Source organism: Drosophila santomea, chromosome 3R (assembly GCF_016746245.2).
Source record: "Drosophila santomea strain STO CAGO 1482 chromosome 3R, Prin_Dsan_1.1, whole genome shotgun sequence".
Lineage (NCBI taxonomy): Eukaryota > Metazoa > Arthropoda > Insecta > Diptera > Drosophilidae > Drosophila > Drosophila santomea.
This window is the reverse complement of record NC_053019.2, coordinates 8723365-8747040: the sequence shown is the minus strand read 5'-3', so window position 1 is coordinate 8747040 and position 23676 is coordinate 8723365. Positions and strand designations below refer to the sequence as shown.

At 38.2% G+C, this 23676-nt stretch overlaps 1 protein-coding gene across 5 annotated transcripts in view; it reads left to right on the top strand.

The window, feature by feature from the left end:
- LOC120454101 (tight junction protein ZO-1) overlaps nucleotides 1-23676 on the top strand; it is an 86799-nt gene that overhangs the window by 16369 nt on the left and 46754 nt on the right. For all 5 annotated transcript variants that reach the window (XM_039639113.2, XM_039639112.2, XM_039639119.2 and 2 more), the window contains exon 2: nucleotides 19113-19188. In XM_039639113.2, the coding sequence (XP_039495047.1) occupies nucleotides 19113-19188 (76 nt within the window). The remainder of the gene's footprint in view (nucleotides 1-19112; nucleotides 19189-23676) is intronic.

Here is a 23676-nt window from a genome sequence, read left to right as displayed (position 1 = left end):
AATGCATTTGTGCACATTTCGAAATCGTGGCACATTTACATTTTTTCGTTGATTTCTTGTGCGGTTGCATTTTTTATTTGTATTTTAGTTGTGTATTTCTGCATTTTGTGCTGTCAGCTTTGTTCGATTTTTACTTTTCGCCATGAGTAGACAATATTTTTCCTTGACTCTTTCCTGAATGAAAAATCCAAATGCAATTGGGAGCAACTAAGTTTCATTTTTTTTTTGATTTTGTTGGCAACCGTTCCGCTTTTATTCCGGTTTTTCTTTTATTTCATCTGATGGCTTTTGAAGTCGAAGATTTTTGACTGGGATTTGAGATCACATGCTGCGAATTTACTAGATAATCTGATGTAATGAACTGTAATCTGACATCAATTTAATATATAATTGCACATTTCCTAATCGAATTTGATCGGGCATTTTGAATACTCGAAATTAGATACAAAGATTAATGGCACAAGTGGATGGTTGATATAACATTACTATTAATAATTATAGCATTAAGTGTAAGCTATAAAGGCTATTAATTCTTTGTGAGGTCACTTCTTATATAACAAAAGCAATAAAGGATTTAATTGTTCTTTCAATGTTTTTCCGCTCCAAAGCTAACATTTTCCTCGTTAAAAAGCCTGAAAGCCTGAAAGCAATTTGAACTTTACCCAAGAAGGACTTACCTGCCGTTGGTGTCATTGTCCTTGTGCACGGTGGCGTGTTGCAAGTTCCCCCCGTTTTAGCCCACCGCTCACTCTTTTGTTTCTCCTAGCTGCCTTTACATATGGTAAAAAAAAGTATATTTTTAGCACAAAATGTAAATAAATTTGCATACACATGGAGTCGCTGGCGAACAATTGCCACAAGGAGGCACCCGGGATGGGGGATGGAGGTGACGTGGAGGGGGTAAAGGGAACTGGTTGGTAGTCCTGGCATGGCATTAAAGGATTACAAAAGGCCAGCAGCAGTTGCCGCAATAATCCTGTTAGTTTATTTTGCACCACAGAGCACACAATGTCAAGTGCAGAATGAAGCATTACGGAGTGGGTTTCGCGGTGGGGCTCCTCTGAACCATCTGACAGACAATCGTAGACAATGCCACTGCAGTGAGGTGTTGGAACGGAATGATGATGGTCGTCCTAATGAAGTCATACGAATACCCAAGCCGTAAATTACATGTCCAACTAAGTGATGCTCCCTGGTTGTTTATCCGTCATGCCATCCAATCCAATCCCTATGCCCCTGAAATATTCAAGTCATTTAAAGTTGAATGAGACGGATACTTTTCGGTCAGCTATTGCAGGCAATTTCCTACGAATTTTCCAAATGGCAGAAGTGCAAGCCAAGTGTCATCCACTCAAACACATCCTGTTCACCTCACAATATGCATACGCCATCCCTTGACCATTAATCTTGGGCATTGTTCTAGCTCCGGCTAGTGTCATAGTTATAAATTATGCAGCAGTTGAGTTAGGAATCGAGATGGCAATATGGATAAGAGAGGGCTTGCACTTAGGAAAACTTTTGCTATTTGCTAACATAAATTATAAGTAATGTTATCAGAAGTTTGAAATTTAATATTTCATCTTCTACGATTTATGGAAAAGAATAAATGATAGGCACCTTCTATGTTGTATGTTGTATTTCAAGTGATTGATTACTTTTTAAAGTGCACAGCATAGAGCACTCTTGAAAATCGATGGCCAAGGCCCATGCATATCGAGTGTCCAATCCAATCCACTCCACTCCCCTCCTCATCATTCCATTCCATTTCGAGTCGAGTCGAGACGAGTGCAAAAAAATGCAACCAAGCGTAAAATCAAATAAAACGTCAACCCAAAATGGACACGAGTGGGAGGAAGGGCAGCGTCTGAGGATGAGAATGGGAATGGGAGTGCGGAGGATTGCGATGAGGAACCACCACCAACATGGTCGCAATCCGTGGAGAACCCAAACCCACCACGTTGATGGCCGGGACCGCCGGCTACCGACGATGTTCAAGTGTCAATTGGGCTTACTTACAGGCCACTTTGTCGACGGCACACTGTACTCGCTGCCCTTAAACATATATTCCCTTTATATACACCCGTATACATATATGTATGTATGTAAATGCTATCACATCAATGTAAATGCCGCCTTCGAGTGGCTTTGTTGTAGAACTCTCCTTCTGCTCGTTGTTTGTGTAATTGGATAAGCTGAAGTCGCCATAATGATGAATTGTGATTTGCAGATTGCGGTGGAAGTTGTAGTAACTGAATACGCAATAGATTTCCTGCGGTTAGGAAAAATGCAAAAAGGATTTATAAAATAATTGTTTAGCATAAAATATTTGAAGAAATGTGTTTGCTTACCAGCTTTCTAGCTAGAATATCTCTTTTCTTTCATTTTAAAATAACCTAAAATATACAGAATACCCATTTGGAATAATATTATCTTGCCATTAAGATGCTGGCTTTCTAATTGTTTTCATTACTCCAATTGAATGGGCCATATGATTTCGACCACAATCACTTCTCCCACTCAAAAGGAAAACATTTCCGATGCACTTAAAATATTTTTGTGGAGCGAACGTTTTGTTTAGACGCAACTCAAGTGTTGCTCAAGTGCAAACTGCATTTTCCCCAGCTCCAAATTCGATTCGATTTCTAACTCCAAACGCCGACTGTGATTGCATTGGGGAGCAAAGTGCAGGGCCATTTAATCGACTGTGGAAATGTGTGCCCCAAAGAGCTGAGCGATTAGAGAACTGGGTCAATTGCGCTGCAAGGGAAACCGAAGAATTATGTTTATGTTTCCCCAAGAATCAAAGCAATTGCACACAGGTAGACCGACCGGGCAACACTCAACGCTCGATAATTGTTTACCAAAAACTGAGAGCCGACAAGAATGCGTTAACCCAATTTCCATGCCACAGAAAAAAAAAAAACAATCATTAAAAGTATCTATTACATTCTAATGTATTTTATTTGTTCTTTTTCGTTGCAGGTATGTATTCAAACGTATTTGACCATTATGTTGTGGGTGTGCGCTGTGCCCCTTTGGCTTTGACTTCGTCGAAATTTGCATAAACTTTGGGCCACAAGCAAAGCGGCCAAATGTCAACAACTCTATCAGCCAGAAAGATACGGAGCCCGCAATCTTTTGGTAGCGAATTTCAGAAATCCTCTAACGTCAACTTCAACGCAAATTGGCAACACAAATCTGTCAACGGGCCGGGAGATGGCCAAACTTGCCAAGCAAACATTCAAACAACAGGCACACTGCCAGAAAAAATGTGTTCTTAGGGTTCAAAGAAAGAATTATTAGATCATCGAAATTCTTACCAAATCGGATTACAGTAAACCTATACTTCCATTTAAATGTAACTTTTGGATAGGACTCTTTTTGTATTCTACTATTAGTCGATTTTCTATTTGTCTTTGTTTTAACTAGACCAGTTGATATTGATTTATTTTTTTTCGGAGTGCAGTCATTCAAGCCCGGCTCACCTGTTGTCTTGGCCAAGTCGGGCCTGGCACTTAACAAGTTTTCAATTTGTAAACGCGCGTGCTTTGAATACTCCCCGAGATTTTTGGCCGGAGTTGGAGCTGAAGAAGGCAGACAATCGAGCTAAGATTGAATAAGTTTTAAGGGGGGGAGTTGGCGATGGAGGCCAATTGGGTACCAAGTCCAAAACAGCACGTGTGCCCCGGGAGAAGGAAAACTCGAGATCATGCCAATCTCCAATCACTCAGAAACAGTTTTTTTTTTTCCATTACGCAAAACTTGACTGGCAGAGTATTTAGTTCGTATCCGTTAACTGTTATAATTTCATTAAAACGATAATTACAATGGCGTGCACAGAATATAACAAGTTTTTGTGTACGCTGAAATGACAGTATAAATCTTTAAAGCCTGTTCGAAATGCTTATCCTTTATGTCTCTATAAAACTAAGTGATGGGCCTTTCATATAAGTAATCACATGTTTTTCTACAATAGATAATTGAAACTGGTGGCTATACTTAAAATATCTTCTTGGCAATCCCATTTAAGTTAATGTCTTGTAAAGTGGAAGATCTATTTGAAATTCTTCGTCGTTATATTGTGAAGGCCTAGATTTGCATTTTTATGGATACTCATCACGGTCAGGTGATTAAGTCGTTAACAAAGCATTGATTGTTTGTACGGTTTACGATGGCATTATAACACGGATCTTGGCTGGCTTTATTGTATGAATACAGAAGCGTAATATTAGTTCCCAAACATGCAGCGTTGCTCTTCTTTGTAAGGTTATTGGTAATAGCTGAATTTTGACTGGCTTTTATGTACATATGTCTCTGCAGGTAATTGGTAGTGATATTTTTCACCATTATAATTTTCCACAAACATGCATATCCTACAAATACCAATAAATTATCTGTACGTTCTTAAAAGATACACTCTGCAGTGGTAATTTGTTTGATTAAACTTCAACATACATTTGTATGTGTATAATTTTAAACATCCTTAATAAATCATCTCTACTGCTGAATAACTCAATTATAAATCAGCACTTTCAAATTTGCATCTTTATGGATTTTCATTGCTACCGAGCAATTTATCGAAACGCCTTTGCAAATTGCTTTACAATGCTCGCAAGCCAAATTCAGAAGTCAATCTGAATGCCTCCAAAATGGTTTTATTATAATCGTTAAGCTATCCGGCGTTCTGATGTCAAAAACCTTTGCCAAGCAATCGTTTTATTTTCCTATGATTTTTTTTTGCCTTCCATTGTTTGTTGTCTTGCTGATTACCATGGCTGTGTTATTGTATCCATTTTATTTGAACATTTATTTATGATATTTTGGTTGATTTTCTGCCGCTGCTTTTCCTTTCCTCCTCTATTTTATAATGATTCTTATTGTTATGCTCTTGCTTTGTGGTTTTAGGTTCGTTTTGTGTTCTTTTGCACGTGTTTTATGTGAGAATAGAAATGGAAAAAATATAATGGGAAAAATGAGCAAAGAAGGATATAACCAATTGTCTATTTTTGAAGCTTTAATTATGATGGTTTTGGCTCAAAGAAAATTAAGTTGACTGGTGGCCAGATTTGTCAAGGTTTATTGCACCTAACAAATTACTTGATTTTCCAAACAAAACAAAAACATCAGCAAATTAAAAAATCATGAAAACTCCAACCATGTCTAAATTATCAACCGTTTTTTCAACCAGGCCATATAAAAGTCGAACAATTAAATGATCAGACAATCCGCAACCATATCTAATAACTATATCAAAATGTAAGTTGTTCAGCTTGTAAAATTGGAATTACAAATTGAACAAGAAAATTGTCAAATTGGCCTCTAACATTTACACGCATCGCATTGCAATGGATCGCATTGCATTGGAAATTGCAAATTGTTAAATAACAAATTTGCTTTTGACCAAAAGCGGTTAGCCTAAGTCGACATAAACAACTGAGCACGTTAATAAATCATTTTTGACCAATTTGAGACACCCTTTCGGCCGACTGCCATTGGGTTGGCTGTTGGCTGCTAACGCATTTGGTCAAAACCAATTCATCAATTGCCCAAAATCTTGGCCAGAGCCAGCCAGCCAAACAGCCAACCAACCCAATCCAAGCCAAGAAACCAAACCCACCAAATATGTCAAAATGCAGGTGGCAAAATTAGACAGAGAAACACAAAAACGCCAAAATTATAAATATTTCGCCTTTTTGCGCCATTGCGCAAAATCAACAGAAAAACCAATGGATGAAAAAAAATTTGTAAATATATTGACAACTTTGCAGATTTTGATTTTCCGCTCATGCGAGTCAATTTATTTATATGTTGGTATTTACACTGCGTATTTACACTGCGCCAATTTTATGTTTATATTGTTGATCACCGCAAAATAATTGAAAGGAAAAAAATAAGATAAAAGCAAAACAAATAAACAAAAAATAACCGGCGCCACAGAGTCTTGCCAAAAAGTATATTGGTCAGAAGGAAAAAAAGATAAGAGCATAAGCTATAAACTAGTAAGGGCATTAAGATACCCATTAATCAAAATAATAGGCAACTACATTTTTGTTCGATTGGAGAGGTTAAATATTATTATTTAAGGAATAAAACTCGAATATATGTAGCTTTTTTTTCTTGTAACATTTACTTAAATCAACTATTCATCGAATAAATATACTTTTCGTTGTAAGCTCAAGGGTACTAATATCTCTGCAGTTTCTGAACTCGCAAAGCGCTTAAGCAACTGGAGCCAAAATCAGATTTATATTCACATATGTATGTAGTGGCTGTCGCAAACCGGAGCCAAAGATTTGGCAAATAGCCGAGTATAGCTTAAGACAAAGGCGACGAAAAATAGAAAATCGAATTTATCTTCATTATAGCCCTAATGAATGGTGCGAATGACATCATCAGAATAATCTTCATCGCTTTTTTCTGTTGGGGTTTCTGTAAATATTTGTGACGCCTTTTCAGGTGCAACGATGCAAAACATTTTTTTTTAACGCCACCTCCGCCGCCAAACGTGTGATTCGAATAATTGCTTTGCAATTTGCCGCCTCGGGCTTTATAATGCAAAAACGAAAAAAAAAAAGCATCGAAACAGCTAAATAATATTATTACGCCACGCTCTTGGCATACAAAATCACTTTTTATTATTATTTGTTGGCCACGTTATCTTCGCGTATTATATTACAGGCGACACACAAGATGTGTGTAAGATGTCAGGTGTGGCTGGAACCGTTTCTGATATATCAATTCAGATTCAGGTTCAGATTCTGAGTTACGAGAGGTGCCGAGTTCTGCGGGGCACTAAGTTGATATTCAGCTACCTCCCGGTATTGTTTATGAATTGGTCAGCTACCTTACAATTTACGAATTCCACTTGCGAAGTGGCGCATAATGCGATTTCAGCTCACGTTCTCAGTCAGCTACTGAAAGAGATTTATAATTTTAGATTTATGGATCGCACGTGCTAAATTTAATTGCATATTTTGGAGACTCTTTCTTTCAAATTAGCTATCTTTTTAACGACTTAATCTCAATTTCAATTGAATCATATACCTTCTACTTAAGTAAGCCTTATGCATACAAATTGAAAACTTTCACTGAAACTACCTTTTGCATTCAGGTGGGACTCACTTACTCTCCCATAACCCATAACCTTTTCTGAAATGGGGGCTCGTCTTCTCTTAACTGGCCATAAATTATGATGACCCATTGAAATCTCTGGCGGCGCCTTTAAAATTCCAACAAATTATTGTAAATTGTGAAGGGCATAGCAAGTGAAATAAACAAAAAAATTTGACACTCGGATGGTTGGTACACTTCAAGCAAAAGCTCTATCTTAACTATGAGCTCAAACAGCAAAATTTAAAACTTGTCAATCCTGTTTTTGCGGCGATTACTTAATGGGGATTACGTGACTTCCAGGGAATCAGCCCGACATCGATCATATAATTTGCCTAAGCCCGGTCTAATGAATCTTCATTTGGTCCAGCCACATGCAAAGCTTTGAGCACGCTTCCACATCGAATGAAAGACGGAGGAACAGAATATTTTTTAACACATAACAAAACACCTAATAAATTTTATTACTCCCGCCGACACGGACCAAAAAGCAAACTAAAACTCCACTCATTAGCAACAGAAACCCAAAGCCAAGGCAGAAAAAAAGAAAAACCAAAATCCAGAGGCAAATCCCTTAAAAACCAAGCCCAAAGACTCAGAGCAAAAGTTTTACAACTTTTTTTTTGTTTGCCTTTTCATGGCTTTTATTTCAACTTCATTTGAATGACTCGGTTTGCCGCCATATGAGAAGTCCTCTGATTTGGTTCTTTTTTATTGTTATTTTTTATACCGACGTTATAAGGCAAAACGTGCCGCTGTCTGAACACAGCAGTTCTTTTATTTTTCTTGTGTCTTGTGTCGGTTTTTTGGTTTTCAATTCGAAAATCACTTTTGGCCATCGCACACCGTCTGACAACTAACACAACGCCAGTGGCCAGCAGGCTGTCACAGAACTTCACCCACATAAATAATTTTTAGTTGTTTTCCAAGTTGTTTTTTTTTTTAATTTTATTGAAAAAAAAAAAAACAAGATATTCAAGGTTGGTTGGCTAACTCGCAAAGCTTGTAACTTTAAGAAATATATTTGTTGGATTTTATATATTTTAAAAGCACTTTAATGTTGTGTAGCTTTTATTAGCACAAGTTTGCTTTCAATTGTAATAAATAATACGATTTTTATGATCTAAATAAAATAGTTAGATGACTGTAGACTTTTGGCAGACCGGCTTGTTAACCTGCTTGAATTTTAAAAGATTTCCTATCTATTGACTCCACTGAGCATTTATTTGACTTAACTTTAGTCATTTGTGTACGTAGACTGCGTTATTGTCTCGACTCACATGCGCACTCACGAAAGGAAAATATTTGTGCAAGCGCTCCTTCGACTTTTCAGCAGACTTTAAGATGATCAGGCACAGATATAGTGTGTACTCTATACCCTATAGACTATTGTAAATGTGACCAATCAGTGGAGCTGTGCCGAGCTGAACACAGTAGCAGTCGGTATTGCGTGCAGATCTTGTTGGGTTTGGTTTGTGTTCATATATGTTAGCCATGTTCGCCTATACTCGTATGTGTTGGAGTGGCCCAGTCGGTTGAGATTAAAAACGCTTAAATATTTATTAAATGTGGGAGCGTGCAAATACAAGTTTGTGAGTCAGCTTAGAATGTCTGGTTGTTGGTGGTTGGCTTTACTCGTGTATACTCGTATGTTTGTATGCGAGTGCTAAATGAATGCTAAATATTTGCATTGATTTATTTGGTGCATTAGACAGTGGCACTAAGTGGTATTATAAATATTTGGAACAAGTCTCTCCCTACCAGAATAGATAAATTGTTGATGTGTGTACGATTTATTGTTTTCAAATGTTTGCCGTCTAAATCGGTAGCTGACTATGAGATGTTAATCTGCAGTGTCATTAATTCAGTTTCGCTCTTTCCTGCATATGATATTACGAGGGTCGTTTGATAAGTCCGTGACTTTTTGTATTTGCCGCGCACCTGCTCTAAATACAACACTGCTCCTGTCAGCAGTTATCGATTAACAGCTGACTGTAAAATTTTGAGAAAGCTGCGTTTTTTGGTTTGCGTTTTATAGGCATTGAAAGCAGACGATCTCGTGAATTTTAACGAAAATGGAAAAAAGTGAATTTCGTGTGCTAATTAAGCATTATTTTTTGCGTAAAAAATCCATCACCGAAACCAAGGAAAGACTTGATAAATATTATGGGGACTCTGCACCATCAATTTCAATGGTTAAGAAATGGTTTACTGAGTTCCGTTGTGGTCGTACCAGTACAAGTGATGCCGAACGTTCAGGTCGCCCAAAAGAGGTCGTCATGCCAGAAATCGTCGACAAAATCCATGGAATGATATTGGATGATCGGAGAATGAAAGTGCGTGAGGTAGCTGAGGCTGTAGGCATCTCAACTGAACGGGTACATCACATTTTACATGAATATTTGGACATGAAAAAGCTTTCCGCGCGATGGGTGCCGCGATTGCTCACACACGACCATAAGCGCAACCGTGTGACCATTTCAAAGGAGTGTTTGGCGATGTTCAACCGCAATCCAAACGAATTTTTGCGCCGTTTCGTTACCGTAGACGAAACATGGATCCACCACACCACACCAGAGACCAAAGAACAATCAAGACAGTGGGTTTCTCCGGGTGAACGTGCACCAAAGAAGGCCAAGGTGGGTCTGTCGGCCAACAAGGTCATGGCCACAGTTTTTTGGGATGCACAAGGTATCATTCACATCGATTACCTTGAAAAGGGTAAAACGATCACCGGCGAATATTATTCAGAGCTTTTGGACAGATTCGATATTGATTTGAAGCAGAAACGACCGCATTTGGCGAAAAAAAAAGTGCTGTTCCATCAGGACAATGCACGGGTGCACACGTGTGTAGTCAGCATGGCAAAATTTCATAAATTGGGCTACGAACTGCTACCCCATCCAGCATATTCTCCAGATTTAGCCCCCTGTGACTATTTTTTGTTTCCAAACATGAAGAAATGGCTCGGCGGTAAGAGATTCGGGTCAAATGAAGAGGTCATCACAGAAACAAACGACTATTTGAGGGCCTTGAGAAAACCTATTATTTGGAAGGAATAAAAAAATTGGAAAAACGCTGGACTAAATGTATAGAGCTAAAAGGAGATTATGTTGAGAAATAAAACGCTTCTTTGACGAAAAAAATATATTTTATTCAAAAAGTCACGGACTTATCAAACGACCCTCGTATTTCCTTTTTATTTTCCCAAATGATTGCCACAATAACCGCACCGGAAATGCGATATCAACCGATTGTCGAGAGGCTCTCTCTCTTGAATGCCCGTCTCCGAGGTTAACTTTCTCGTGGCAGACCGCACAAATGGCAAGCCGAGCTCCCAGGGTTTTGAGTACACGAAAGAAAAATATCTGAAGCCTTACATTGACCCATTTAAAATGAAGTTAGCAACGTCTTTTGTTATATCGTATTCATATTAATTTTTCTCTGTGTACGGGATGTCACTTTCAAACACATAGCCATCATATTGACAAGCGTACTGCCTGCAACGACCCATCCATCTATCTCCTATGTGTAATTGCTGCAATGGGAGCAACAACAAGCTGCAGATACATTTGTATCTTTGTATCTGCTGAAAGGCTTTCAGCGTGCAGCACCAGGATGTGCTGGCCAACAAACAAGACGTTGACTTGACGGGTACAGTCGTCCACGGAGCTGCTTGATTTTTTAATTATTTATGCCTAAGACACGTTAATGATTTTCCAAGGAATCGCCTCGGACTGCACCACCAACTGGTTTTCCAGTCTCCCCAGCTGCATCTTCCCATCCCCAGACGACTTCTTCCGACTAAAGTTGGTTAGTCACTTGGTAATTGGTTACACTTTGATTTCGCCTCGACTCAATCGCTGACCTGCAAAACGAATGACAACCTGAAATGAGGAAAATCGGACGGGCTTTTCACTCACTTTGTCACAATCACTTGACAAGTGTTCGATGTTCGTGATTGAATCGGCGGAATTTTTGTAGTGCAAACAGTGACACAGATTTGTGATTTGAACTGAATGTCGGCGAAAAGATTGTTGTCATTAAGATGTTTGGCATCGTGTTAGAGAAATTGGGATCTGATAGCGGTGATAAATTATAACTCGAAGCGTAAGTCAGTAGAAAAATGACTAATGAGCTAGGAAGTTTTAATAATTCAAAATAAAAATTATATTCTCTAATTCTCTAAAGTACGAAATGATTCGTATTGATTTAATTTTGCAATATTCTCATTGCAACAGGGGAAAAATGAACACGAAATCAATTCACATTAGTTCAGCTAATTGAACAATGGAATTCTAATAAAATTCGCCATGTGATTGCAGTAAACAATCGTAATGTGCAAGTACAACAATTCGAATAAAAAATCAATACCGCTGGGACTCGATTAGACAGCCAGCATGTAACGATGCCTTTGTGTCTGACTACATGTATATATGTTTATATATGAGTATATAAGTATATGCTTAAATCAGGCGATACATATTTATGGCCCGCACTTGTGAGGCACTCGATATTCAATGGAAAAACGATGCATCAAAGTCACATACGGAGGAGACACTTGTCATGATGTCGATTTTCATTTTAACCTTCAATTGGGTGGCAGTCATCTTACAGCACACGATTTTCCCTCACACACACACGCAGAAACTTCGATGTGGTGGCATGACAATTGAATTGCAATTAAGCGGCCAAGTGCAATTAATTCAAACAATTACCAAGTCACCAAAGTCAGGCCCAAAAGTCACCGAAGCCGCCGCCAAAGTTGCAGCCATCATAATTGCTGTACCCGTAAATGTTTCGCTTTGAATTGGGATTTGCTTTGGTGCTCTTAAGTGAGGGGTATATATCATTTCAAAGAAAAACATTTTTACAGTACTACCAATAAAATACAGCTTTATTTGCTTAATATTCTCAGTGAGTATTGCGATATCTGTAGGTTATATATTTTTTTTATAAGACCTTGATGTCTGTATCAGGCTTAAAGGGTATATAAAAAATCGACTTAACTAAGTTAACCTACTTCTCCTTTTTTCGCTTTGTTTATTTCGTTGCTCCGCACGAATCGTGTGCAACTTTTGGCGGCACTTTGCAGTTGATTTAATTACAATCAGTAGCTCATAGGGGGAAACTTGAACCCGAGATCAATGAAACTTGGTCTACACTATGGACTATATATGTTTTCGACTCTCTATCGCAATGTTTTCCCTATTCTACATATCACAGACCTTCGCACGTTCCAGTTTGCCCGTTCAAATGCAATTGAGAAAACTTTGAAGAGTAAAAAAAAAACATACAAATTAGCCTACACAATGCAATTAGTTGGGGAAATTTGCTTTTAATGACATGATGGCACCAAGTTGGAGATGGAATTCGCTTTTTGAGGTTGTGCGCGTAAATTGCGTAGAAATCGTTGAACGAAAGGGGAACCGAACGGAACTGCACTGAAAGTGGGTTAAGAATTGTCATAATTGTTTTGCTGTTTTTTCCCTGCCTTGCGAATTCTTTTTTATTCGCAATAGAGATATTGCAATTCTAAAGCTACCACTTAATGGAGTTCATTTAACACAGAGAAAGGGGAACGAGATAATTGCGTGAGAAGTCGGGTTAAGTAAGTGCAACATGATTTCTTTATAACAATTGCTAATAGGTCCCAGGGGGGGACTATGTTTAACAACGTGAAGATCTTTATCAGAGGGCCTTGAATATAAGAGATGATGGTCATTTAACATGATCCTATTAAGGTTTAAATGAAGAAACTTACTTATGTATGATTTATATACCAGATTCATTAACTTTCAATTAAATCTGGTTCTATTATCTTGATCTGCTGATTTATTCTAGTAGCTTAATCCAGCACCGCTTTGCCCATTCGAAATCCAATAATTTTCCCCCATTTTATTCACGTTCGACAGCTGCAGACTGCAAACGCTTAGGGCTGGATAAAAATCTCCCCAATTGGCGTAGAAATCTGGAAGGAAATCTCCAGCTCTTCCTTTGAAATGGAACCCAATTCGAGGCGACTCGTGCTATTGACAGCTGACATTACAACAAGTGTTTTGTATCCTGGTCTTGGCTTGTGTTTGTGCTTGTAAATGCTTTGCTTTTCGCATGGAAAGGGTTCAGAAAGGGTTGATTTCGAGGCCAAAAAAGGAGGTGAAGGGACGGGACATCATGACACGCACACTCCATGACGAAAGGCCATATGGCAGGTGCCTCTCTCTTTCAGCCCCTCAGATCAGCCCAAAGGCAAATAGCGTTTTTTCATTATGATTTTGAGGGAAATTTGATACTCCCCCGACATCCTCTGCACATGGATGTCACTCCCAGTGCACTTGAAAAAATTCGATCGTTCTGTTGAAGAAAAAATTGCAAGCAGAAACATTTATTGGCCTTACAACAAAAACAAACGTTTAGTAAAAGCTTAATTTATGATTTTATTTGGAAGTGTTCAGGTTGTATATATAATATAGAATTTCGTGCAGTGCACAATCTGCAACCCTTGGATGCTTTTGCCAACCCATTTTGCGCACTCAGCGACCTGCACATCCACCCCTCGTTTTTGCTCCTGCAACATTAAAGTTTGGGCGAATTTTGTTGCAAATTCTAGTCAAATATGCGAAATTTGTCGTCTGCAGCTGTTGGCCTGCTGTCCGTTCCCCAAGTATTTCCTTTTTTTCCCGACGTATTCCCCCCCAAAATGCACTCGGTTCAGTGCATTTGCGTCCCAGTCGAATTTCATTCTGCTTAAACCCACGCCAAGGAAGGATGTCGTCGAAAAAAATTCGAAACGCTTATGCCAGAGTTTTCTTTTTACTGTTTTAATCATTTCTGCATAAATTCAATTCCGTTTAACTGTCTGTTTTTGCTTCGAAAGCATTTATGAAAATATATAAAATTAATAAATGTGTTGATTGCGTTCATTTTTAGTTAAGCTAGCAGTGCAATATACATCTTTAACTTATTTAACCGGATGTGTTTCTTTTATAATTTTAAGCTTTTCTGATTTTCACAGATTTTATTACTGCTTTTCAAAAGGAAACGGAATGATCTTATATTTTCTGAATGTGTTAAGTGAGGCGGCGTAATTAAGTTAATTATAGATTATCGTATGTATCAGTCACAAATTTGGCATTGTGAAACTTAAAAATGAAAATGGCACAAAAATAATAAGTTGATTTCCTTTAAAGTAAGCCAAAAGCAATATGTTACAGTCACCAGTTGCTGAATCCCACACGATGATTAAAGCTCAAGCTCAGTTTGTTTATAATTTATTATGCCTGCGTATATATTTAATTTTAATTTCAGTAGATGGCTTTTTGTTGTTTTTTTTTTTTTGTGCCTCTTCAAAATTATATGCCTACAAATATGGAAGTGCCATCGAATTAATCGCCACTTTGCGTTTACCTCTTTGTTTTCGTTTTCGATTTGGAAGATCCATTATGGGTATCCTAGGCCTATGTCTGCTGACCTTCAGATCGCAGCCGACTATAAATAGAGATACGAGAAAACGGCATTGTCATTCACGCAGATCTAGAAGATACTCGTACAATCCGTCAGTTTGCCAGCTCATTCATAATTCCATTCGTTACTTTGATAAGTTGCCGCACTTGAGCGCACTTCACCATTGACTTTTGATGTGTTTTTTTTTGTTTTGGTGCGTTTTTATGTACATTTGAATTGTACTTGAAAAAAAGTGCTACAACACTCGAACACTTCCAGGCCGATAGACGGAACCAGAATCCCCGCCACCAACAGTTAAATAGGAAGCTGAAAAAATTGTAAAAGCGAGATATGAACAAAATTTGAATCTAATGCTAATAAAATTGATTGCCATGACGCAGATTGATGACTGTCAGGGCCAAGTCTGCCACGCTCTCAGTACCAAGCTTAAATTCCTATCTGGATTTCTGCACTTAAAGAAAATGTTTCTTCTCTTGGCAACCCGTTACAAATTGAATTTATTGTCTTGGTGTGAGTTTAAAAGAGGATTTAAAATAACACTTTTATTTTACAAATCAAGTCGAATATTATTAAATTTAACAGAAAAAGCTCTAAATAAGCTAATTGTTTTTTGTGTATAGAAAAGTTTATATTAATTGTCAGCCAACGCAGCAGCCAACGCAGATCGATTTGTAATTCACATGTCTAATCCGCAGTTTATTTTAAACAATTTCGGTGGCACAACTCTGACATTGCAACACTTCTGGCCGCCGAGGGGTAATCTCTGTGAAATTTTATGTTAAGCTGGGGATAAAAATTAAATTTTGACTGACAGCGTTGAGGGGGTCATTATTTCATTGATAAATCGCCGAAGCGTGCGTTTTCCGCTTTCAAAAGTATTTACATAGCCAACCTCAAGCATCGCTTTAATCATTTTTTCATTTTCGAGCGTTATGTGGAAAATGTTTGATGCTAAGCGATTTTCCATGTGCCGACATTCCACAGATATCGGGTGTGCATTCCATTTTGTCACATTAATGAGATAATTATGCTTTGATTAATATTTAATTGATCAATTAAATGTCAGCGTTTAAGGCCGAAAGTGCATTGTGCTTTGCTGTCCCATCGTAAAACTTTTAAAACTACAATTTTAAGATGTTTGCTTATAAAATACCTTTCTCACCTTTACGGCTGTGCATTTACATTTCTTCCCATATTTTCATTTCGCTAAAGAGTTCCCAGACCTTTTTTTCCCATATGCATAGCCCCAGCCCCAATATCACATATCATATATCACACGCACTTAATCCCCACTTTCATTTTCGCTTCCCTTCCACTCTCCGCAGACATTACACAATTTTTATTTAATTGAAAATCATCCGCATAAATTTATTTCTCGGCTTGAGTGTCTGTTTGAATCGCCTTAGCTCTTTCAAAGAAAAACATAAGTAATTGTGTCACTTGCGGCTTTTCTCTGAGCCCTAAACATTGTAATTGTTGTCGACTATATATGCACGTATATATATAGATATATGTATTTATTTCTCTTAATTTCCTTGCATTGTGCATAAAACTGTCTGGGGTAACTTGATACTCGAAGTAAAACTGTCGCGACAATTGTTTGGCTTTTTCACTCTGTTTTGGTTTGGGTGGGTTTACTTTGTGGTAGCTGCAAAGACTTTTGGGGGAAGGTTGTGGAGTTTAAACTGAAGTGCTTGTGTATTTGACTTTTTGCCGTTTCATGTTTCCTTAAATACCATATTGGCTGCCAATTGCTTTAAATTTGTTGAATAAAATTTATGATTATTGTTTTGGGTCTTCTCTCCCATGATTTTTGCCTTTTTTCCTTTGCCAGTTTCCCACGCTGATTTATTTAGTCATTGGAAACAGTTTTTCACTTGCAGTAATTGTAAACTTCTTCTGTTTTTTCCCCCTTCTGTAATTTGTGCAGCCACCGCAACTACTTCGCTAAAAATACTTTGCATATTTTATCGGCCAACATTCGTCACGTTGCAGGAGATGGGAAAAGTATTTCGCTATAAGGCGGAGAAATAGGAGGTGACTTTCTTCTGTTCCCCGCAATTTGTCACCCGGCATGAGGTGTCGGATCCCGAGTTCTGGCTTCTCAATTACAGAACCCATAAAACCGCTGGGAGAGCAGCTCTAAAAACCACAAATTGCTGTAACTTGGCTAAAGATATATCCGCTTCCGCTTGGCCCGCTGCGGCATCATTTGTCTTCCTTTCGTTTTTGGCCCTTCTTTAGCTACCAGTTCATATTCTAACATTAATCTATGTTCTCTTGCGGTTAGATTTGCATTCATTTGCGACAGGAATTCTGCTTTTATCTACGCAGTTTTTGCGGAGAAATTACTGGCAACTTGGTAGTTGCGAGAAGTTCATTGTCTGCTTAAGTTTCGATTTTATTAACACCTCAGACCAACCGCAGAAAGAGTTTTTCACTCGAGTGTTTTGGCAATAAAATGTTGATCCATCTACGGCGAGTTCACTGTAATGTACTAGCGCAGAAGGTATAGGATGTTGGCTAACAAAACTCCATGGAGATCGAAATAATAATAATAAACTAAGCCAGGTCAACCCAACACTGTTCTCCATGGAAATCGCGTATCAGTTTGAATGCATTTTGCCTTTATGCTACGTATAAAAATCGCTGCACTTAACCTTCAAAGAGCTGCCGGCGCAATTGCAACACATTTTCCGATCGTAACATTTTAGAACATTATTCCAGGGTGATCAATCCACATCGCTGACAGAGGCAACAACCTAAAAACGTGCCAAACTTGCCCTGCAGTCATATGCAAAACATCGTATGCCACACATACTCACATTTTCCTTGCGGCCGAGCATCTTCATCTCGTCTGCGTAATTTACAAGTATGAAATCGGCCGAAATGACGATGGCCATCAGGAGCTGCAGTTTCATTTGTGGTCTAAACTCTGGTGTCTAGTATGTAGCCCATTTTCAACCGCTGAAGCTTCTGGCATTGCATAAATTTGCAGTTGCTGCTGCCGTGAGAAGTTCTGCGATGATTTTCTCACGCATGTCTCTAGGATATGCACGAGTGAGCTTCTTGAACTTGTACTGGTACCTACATACTATCTACTACCAACACGGGGACTTATTATAATTTTGTGAACTATTTTTTTATGAGTTCATTCCAGACGCGAGGAGTCTCTCCAGCTTTTCTGCTCTCCAATTAGCATTCCGCTTGGGAACAGAACATACATACGGATATATATATATTTTGCAGGGGGGTTGCAACAAATTGCAACAGGTTGAAAAACTAATTTGCATGCATGAAATTGCACTGCGAGTTCAGCTGACTTGACTTGTCTGAAGTTCTCGGCTGGAGTTTTCAGTTTTTAGTTTTCAGACACGATCGAGACACAGTCATATATACGGACATACATACATTTATGTGTCTGTAGAGCTGCAAGAATAATCAGAAACTTGTCCAAAACTATAGCAGCAGCTGGCGCAGATCAGATCAGATCAAGCCTAGCCTCGATCTGTTTACTTATATCCGAGTGTGCGATTTTCCATTGTGTCTGGCAATGCGGTTGGTCGTTATACTCATTTCACAGTTTTCAATTGAACTTGAAGTGTCTGTCTTGGAGTGACGCTCCCCTGACTTCAAAGACCGAAAAAGACTTGCCTAGATTTGGACAAGTCGCTGGATAAGTGTATGGCAAATACAGTGCGTTTCAGCGAATTAAAGCTACATAGTAAGCTACCTTAGAAATAGAAAGATTAAGCAATATGAATAGTATGAATATTATGAATAGCTCAACTGTTAGTACTTGTAGGCAAGATTCAATAAGTGATAAAATAATAGTATTGATAGTGTGCACATAAGTTCAGCTTAGGGTATCTTTTGTTCGATTTTATTTGTGTTCATTACTTACCTTGTCTTGCGTGTGTTTTATATTTATTCTTTGCGCCATAAATGAATGCTATCACTTTGATCTCACTTACTTTGGCGGGGAGTTCAACTCCGGGTGTCTTTATAACGCATATATCTACACATTACCCCATCCGATTTCATTATACCGCTCTACTACGTACATATGTGTGTTCAGTGTTGATTGACATTTGGCCGGCATTTGAAGTGATCTATATGCTTCGCTCAGCTGTGGCTGCTGTCTCGTAAATCATGCCACGAACAACGATTTATATGTCTGCACAGACGGTATATGAACATACTCGTATATAGTTTGTATACCCAACATGTGACTCTAAGGTTAAACAGGATTATTTGTACACCTTTTTCTTTTCGGGTTTCGAGTGTGGTGCGTGAGTTTTGTCTGTTTGCCATTTGCCTACATTATTAGAGTTCTTGTTTTGTCTGCGACTTTTTGCCACGCTAATTATAATTTATGTTGGTCATGTTAGATGTGACATGTGTTTACCATTTTACGGAGAATGCAACTCATAAATTTTGTGCAACTATAATTTATGCAATGGCAAAGTTCTACCATATATACGAAAACCTATCTAGAAGTGTAAACTAATTATGGCGCTTTTGTTTTCATGTTTCAGATGCCGCCAATTTGGATGACAGTCGCGAGGGGGAAAAAATGCAAAAGGAAATCGAAACGATCGATTACATTGACAAGTAAGTGGTCACAAATAAGTTGGATTTATTGCAAGAAATGAATTACCATGTCAGTGAAGTGGACAATTACCAGGTCTCGGCCTGAACTTGTGCAATTTTCCTGTTTTCTGTCTGGTTAACGCCCTACGAGTAAATTTATTCGCCGCCAATTGCTGGGTGGAGGAGAATTAACTTGTTGCAATTTTCGCGAAAACCATAATTGTTTACTAATCTCAGTGTGCCGCACTTAAAGTTTCCTTGGCTGCTGTCGGCTGTTTCTATTCATTTGCTGGCTGCTGTGCTGCAATGTTTACGTTCGCGTTCGATTGTGCAAATTGTGTATACGACACGTTGACCAATCCTCAAAATTGACAAAACACTGCGACGACAGTTGGGTGTTATTATCGTTGTTTTGCTTGATTGCTCTACAATTTGCCGATTGTGCGATGAAACTTTATTGCTTTCGATTGTAAAAATCTCTGTTTATATTCAGCAGATATTTGGTTGGAAAATTATAAAATAAATTCGAACAAAAAAAACCATAGATAGTAATCAAAACACTGTAATTTGCAAGAAATAAAACTAATAAGGGCTTGTAAGCCAAATCAATTTCCCTTGTACAAATGGCCAACTTCTCACCACCAAAAAGGCTCATTAAACTTTTGTATGAGACCACGTTCCGATTTGGTCTGAACGAAGCATTGGAACAAGCTCAAAGTGTGAATTATGCAGCCATTTTTTGTCCGCTTTTTTATGTTCGTCTTAATTATTTTATTGCCTGCGGTCATGAGCGCGCATTTAAGCCATTTGCGGACTGCAATTGAGCGACAGCTTGACCACAAATGCAACAACATCGGAGAGATTTGGATCGTCGAAGTTGTTACCGTTTATATGGCCAATGAACACGGGCAAGTTTCTGCAGAAGTAGTTTTTTTTTTTTTTTTCTTATTCAGCGTATTCCCCCAGATGTTGCGCAATATTTAATTCACTTAAACAGCCGCCAAAATCGGTTGGTGTGGCGAGATTTTCTTCATTTTTTTTCGTACTTCGCTCTGTGGCAACTTGTTAACTCTTTTTTTGCAGTCTTTTTAACTGTCCCGAGATCATGTTGTTTTACGGGCGGTGGCGGGCTGTCCAATCGTCAATGTGTTTAATACATAATTTCCTTATCGTTGCGGGATTTTCTTGTTTCGGCTTTTTTTCTTTGGCCATTGCTTGGTTAACTTTTGATATGTAGTTGAGATTTGATTTTGTGAAGTTTAATGACTTAAAATAATTATGATATTCAGTCAGGTAGCCGGAGTTTGCTGAACATTATTGATGCCTGTGTGCGGCACTTTTTTGGTTTCTGGTTTCCAATTGATGCAATATCAGAAACAAGTTCCCATGTCTGCCACTTCTTTGGCGACTTCTTCTTAATTAACTTCCCATACTATATCAATTTCACTCTGAGATTGAAGGCCCAATTGGAAGTTGTTGGAAAGAGTCAACATAAAACGAGAAAAAACATAACGAGATCGGGGCGACAAAATGAACTGAAAATAAAAGGTTTTTGCAATAATCAAGCTTTGTAAAAGAAGCTCAACGATTGGACTAATAAAATACAGCATATTAAGAGATTACACAACAGAAAGTTAAAAACCTTGCTTTGTTGACGTTGCCAAAAGTATATTTATTCATTTTTTGAACATATAAAAACCGAACTTAAAGCTCAACTTTACTTACACCTTTTGCGGAGGCGGGACATTTCCTTTGGCCATAAACAAATTTCAGGCCAAACCCTAAAACGTTATCCATTCGCATCGGTGTTCACATAATTATTCGACTTGGCGTAGGTTAAAAGTCATCGCGACCACTTAGCCATAAATTAAATCGTCATCATTAGCGTGGATCTGACCCATAATTAGAATATTATCTCGGTTGGCTAATCAAATGCATTTGAATTTAGATAAATAAACAAATTGAACAAGCAGCCCAGTCAATTTAAACTCCTACAACTTAATGAGGCACCATCGTCGTATAATACAAATATAAAAAAGGCCTTCTTCAGCTTCTTCAGTGCGGGAGGCAACACTTTCTTTTGGGATACGTTTCACTTTCCACTCGAGAAATCAAAGACCTTTGGATTGGGCTAAATCGTTAACAAAAACATGAAACTGGTTCAGCTCACGTATGCAAATGAAGTTCAACAAACGCACGATTCCAACTGGCAATTTGTCGCCCCAACTAAACGCATTTAAATTAGCATTTTGGGAGGAAAAAAACTAAAGAAAACCACAAAAACGTGCGAATATCAAAGCAAGTTTTATTGGAAGTTCGATTACGACATTTCGTTTGCGAAAAGATGGATGGAAACTTTCACTTGTCGTTTTTAATTGCCGATTTGGGTTTTCAAAAAGAAGGAGGAGTTTTAAGGATGGCTGCTGTTATTTGGGTATCCCCCTTAATTTAAGAGCTCTTCCGTATGTTTTCCGTGATTTTCCTCAACCGAAAGTCAAAGACTTTTGCAGATTATAGTTTGAGCAGCCAATTGCCACTTGTGGCATGCCGATGCGTTTGATGAACTTTTCATTGAGTCGGAAAACGTGTAACCGTAAACCCTGCTGCTGGCATATCATTACACGATTTCTTACGGAAAGAAAACCCCCAAAAGACGGCGCTAAAACAGGTGTAACCAGTGACCGACCGATCGTCTATTACGTGACGTCTTGATGGGAGACGCCGAGCAGTCAGATTATAATAACAATAACAACGAAAAGGCACAAATAAAACACAAAACACGGCAGCAACAACAAACCAGCATTTAATGCTATAAAGAGAAGTTTGTTTTAGCTGCCGCTGGCTAAAGTCAAGTTTAAATACCAAAAGGTTGCCACCAATTGGTTTTAGCATAACAAAAGCAAAGCCCCCTGCAAACGGAATCACAACAGAAATTCGAGATCGAAACAATAAATACGATTTAAAAGCAGCTTTTAAAGGGTCGAAGGTTTAGGGCAATGTTAGGAGCAGATACAAATTGGGGGATTTACTTATTCGAAATAATGATCAGATATAAACGATAAGCTAATTTGTTAAGCTTTCACGCAGAGCTATAAAAGATGTAATTACTACACTCAGCATAAAATTATAAATAATTATTGAATGCAGTTTGGCTATCCGTGCGCCTTCAAAAAAACTTTACTTTACGTTGCATTTTATATTTTACCGAAGCTGGTTTCTGTTGAATTTATTAAAAATATTACTGTTACTGCACTCGTCGATGATCCATCAAAGCCAAATTCCCACCCAGATACCATAGCAATCTATGCAAATCAGTAATGTATCTGGCTGAAGCACAAAGAAACGAGTTTGTCGCCTAAGTCTTTTGTTTTGTCATGCAGCCGAATAGACAATAAATCTGTTTGTAATGATAAATTAATATGTGAAAAAAAGACAATCAAGTTATTGTTTTTGCGAAGTGAGGAGGAAAGGGGCGGCAAACATTTAACGCTCTAATTAAACATTTATCCTTTATCGGATTTGCCATTGCAACACATCATCCGGCTACGCCTGAAATGCAATCAAAGACCTGAAACGAAATATTTTATGGCGTTTTAATGGATGATGGAAAATGGTTAAAATGCAACCGTATATATACCTTGCACAACTTGTGGGCGTTTTGCCAGTGCCCCAATTTTTGTTGTTGAGGCTAATGTTTTTGTCTTCTGTATATATCTGTGGCTTGGACCACCTACAAATATTATGATGCATTATTAAATGCAGCATTTTTATTGGAACACAGACAACAGACACAGCGCACAGGTCGAAGCTGCCAAATCTTTTGATTATTTTTTATTTTCCATGTTTTTATTCTATGCACACCTTGGTGCAAAACGCTTTCACAACAATAAAAGAGAAAAAGTATACATAAAAATACGTGCCCCCCGCAGGCCGGGGGCATATGGCACGAGCCTTGGCCAAGTTGAAATGCAAAAACCGAAAGACAGACAAGTAAATTACGAGGTGGAGACCGGGTTGTGCCTTTTTTGGCGGTGTCGGAGTTATGTTTCTCAACTGGCTAATGGAAAACGAAATGAATACACGAGGAAATGATTAACCCAAAATGGGTGTTATTCATTACATCAAGATCAAGATTGTAATAGGAGCTATATTATAATTCTAATGAGAGTCTTGTATTTACCTCTTAGATGTATTAAGGCGCGTTTATATTGACGTAGAATTTTAAAGTAAATATGATAAGATATTAGAAAAACATATATACCATTCCCAGCCCTGCACATTTTAGTTATTAACAACTCTGGGCGGCGAGCTGTACAAAAATTTCAACTTTCTTGGCACCTAAATTGCTTGTCGTCCATTCAAAGCTGTTGATTATGCAGATTGCCGCTGAGTAAGAAAAATGAACTGCAATTGCCCAGTCAAAATTTGTACCTTTCCCGGCGAAGGAAGTTTCCGACAACTCCGTTAGGGCGCCACTAGAACCGAGTAAAGTAAAAGTTAAAATTCAGA